Source organism: Atta colombica, unplaced genomic scaffold (assembly GCF_001594045.1).
Source record: "Atta colombica isolate Treedump-2 unplaced genomic scaffold, Acol1.0 scaffold302, whole genome shotgun sequence".
NCBI classification, from domain to species: domain Eukaryota; kingdom Metazoa; phylum Arthropoda; class Insecta; order Hymenoptera; family Formicidae; genus Atta; species Atta colombica.
The window spans coordinates 125,249-125,859 of NW_017259407.1; the positions used below are offsets into that span (position 1 = coordinate 125,249).

Here is a 611-nt window from a genome sequence, read left to right on the forward strand (position 1 = left end):
AAACGACAATTGATCTTAAAATAACTTGGAAGGAAGCAATTTCAAATTTGTTGAATAATATTCGTATGCAAGAACTGATTGTTCAGAAAATTAACAAAATTGGTTTTCAAATCTCTATTAGTATTGAAAAAAATGATAATTACACATTAATCTTCACGAACCATGTAATTACTATATTCATATTATCACGAACGCACAAAGAAACTCGAGATACAAATGTATCGTGTAAGAATAGTCCAAGGAATACTAACCCTTCCGGAACCTTGCCACTTGTTGAGTAGGTGGTTGACTAAAAGCTGTCGGTGTTACATATGCCGGCATAACAACGGTCGCGGGCATAGTCGCCCCTGTATACTGAGGAGTTTGCGGTGTATGCGGCCGACTAGGCGTCGGTGTACTAGGTGAGCGCTACACATTGTAAAAATATAAATTATATTTCCATTCCAGGGAATCTTGTTTTTGAAAAAAAAAAAAAGTATACCAAAACTAGGAACATACTGTAACATACGTTACATATACTATAGTATTTCTCTAGTTTTTCATGCACGCACGCGCACACACACACACACACACACACACACACACACACACACACACACACACACACACAC

General features: G+C 37.3%; 1 protein-coding gene across 5 annotated transcripts in view; it reads right to left on the reverse strand.

Annotated features, from left to right (window-relative positions):
- LOC108690292 (ataxin-2-like protein) overlaps window positions 1-611 on the reverse strand; it is a 5,966-nt gene that overhangs the window by 1,264 nt on the left and 4,091 nt on the right. For all 5 annotated transcript variants that reach the window (XM_018197506.1, XM_018197504.1, XM_018197507.1 and 2 more), the window contains one exon: window positions 252-408. In XM_018197506.1, the coding sequence (XP_018052995.1) occupies window positions 252-408 (157 nt within the window). The remainder of the gene's footprint in view (window positions 1-251; window positions 409-611) is intronic.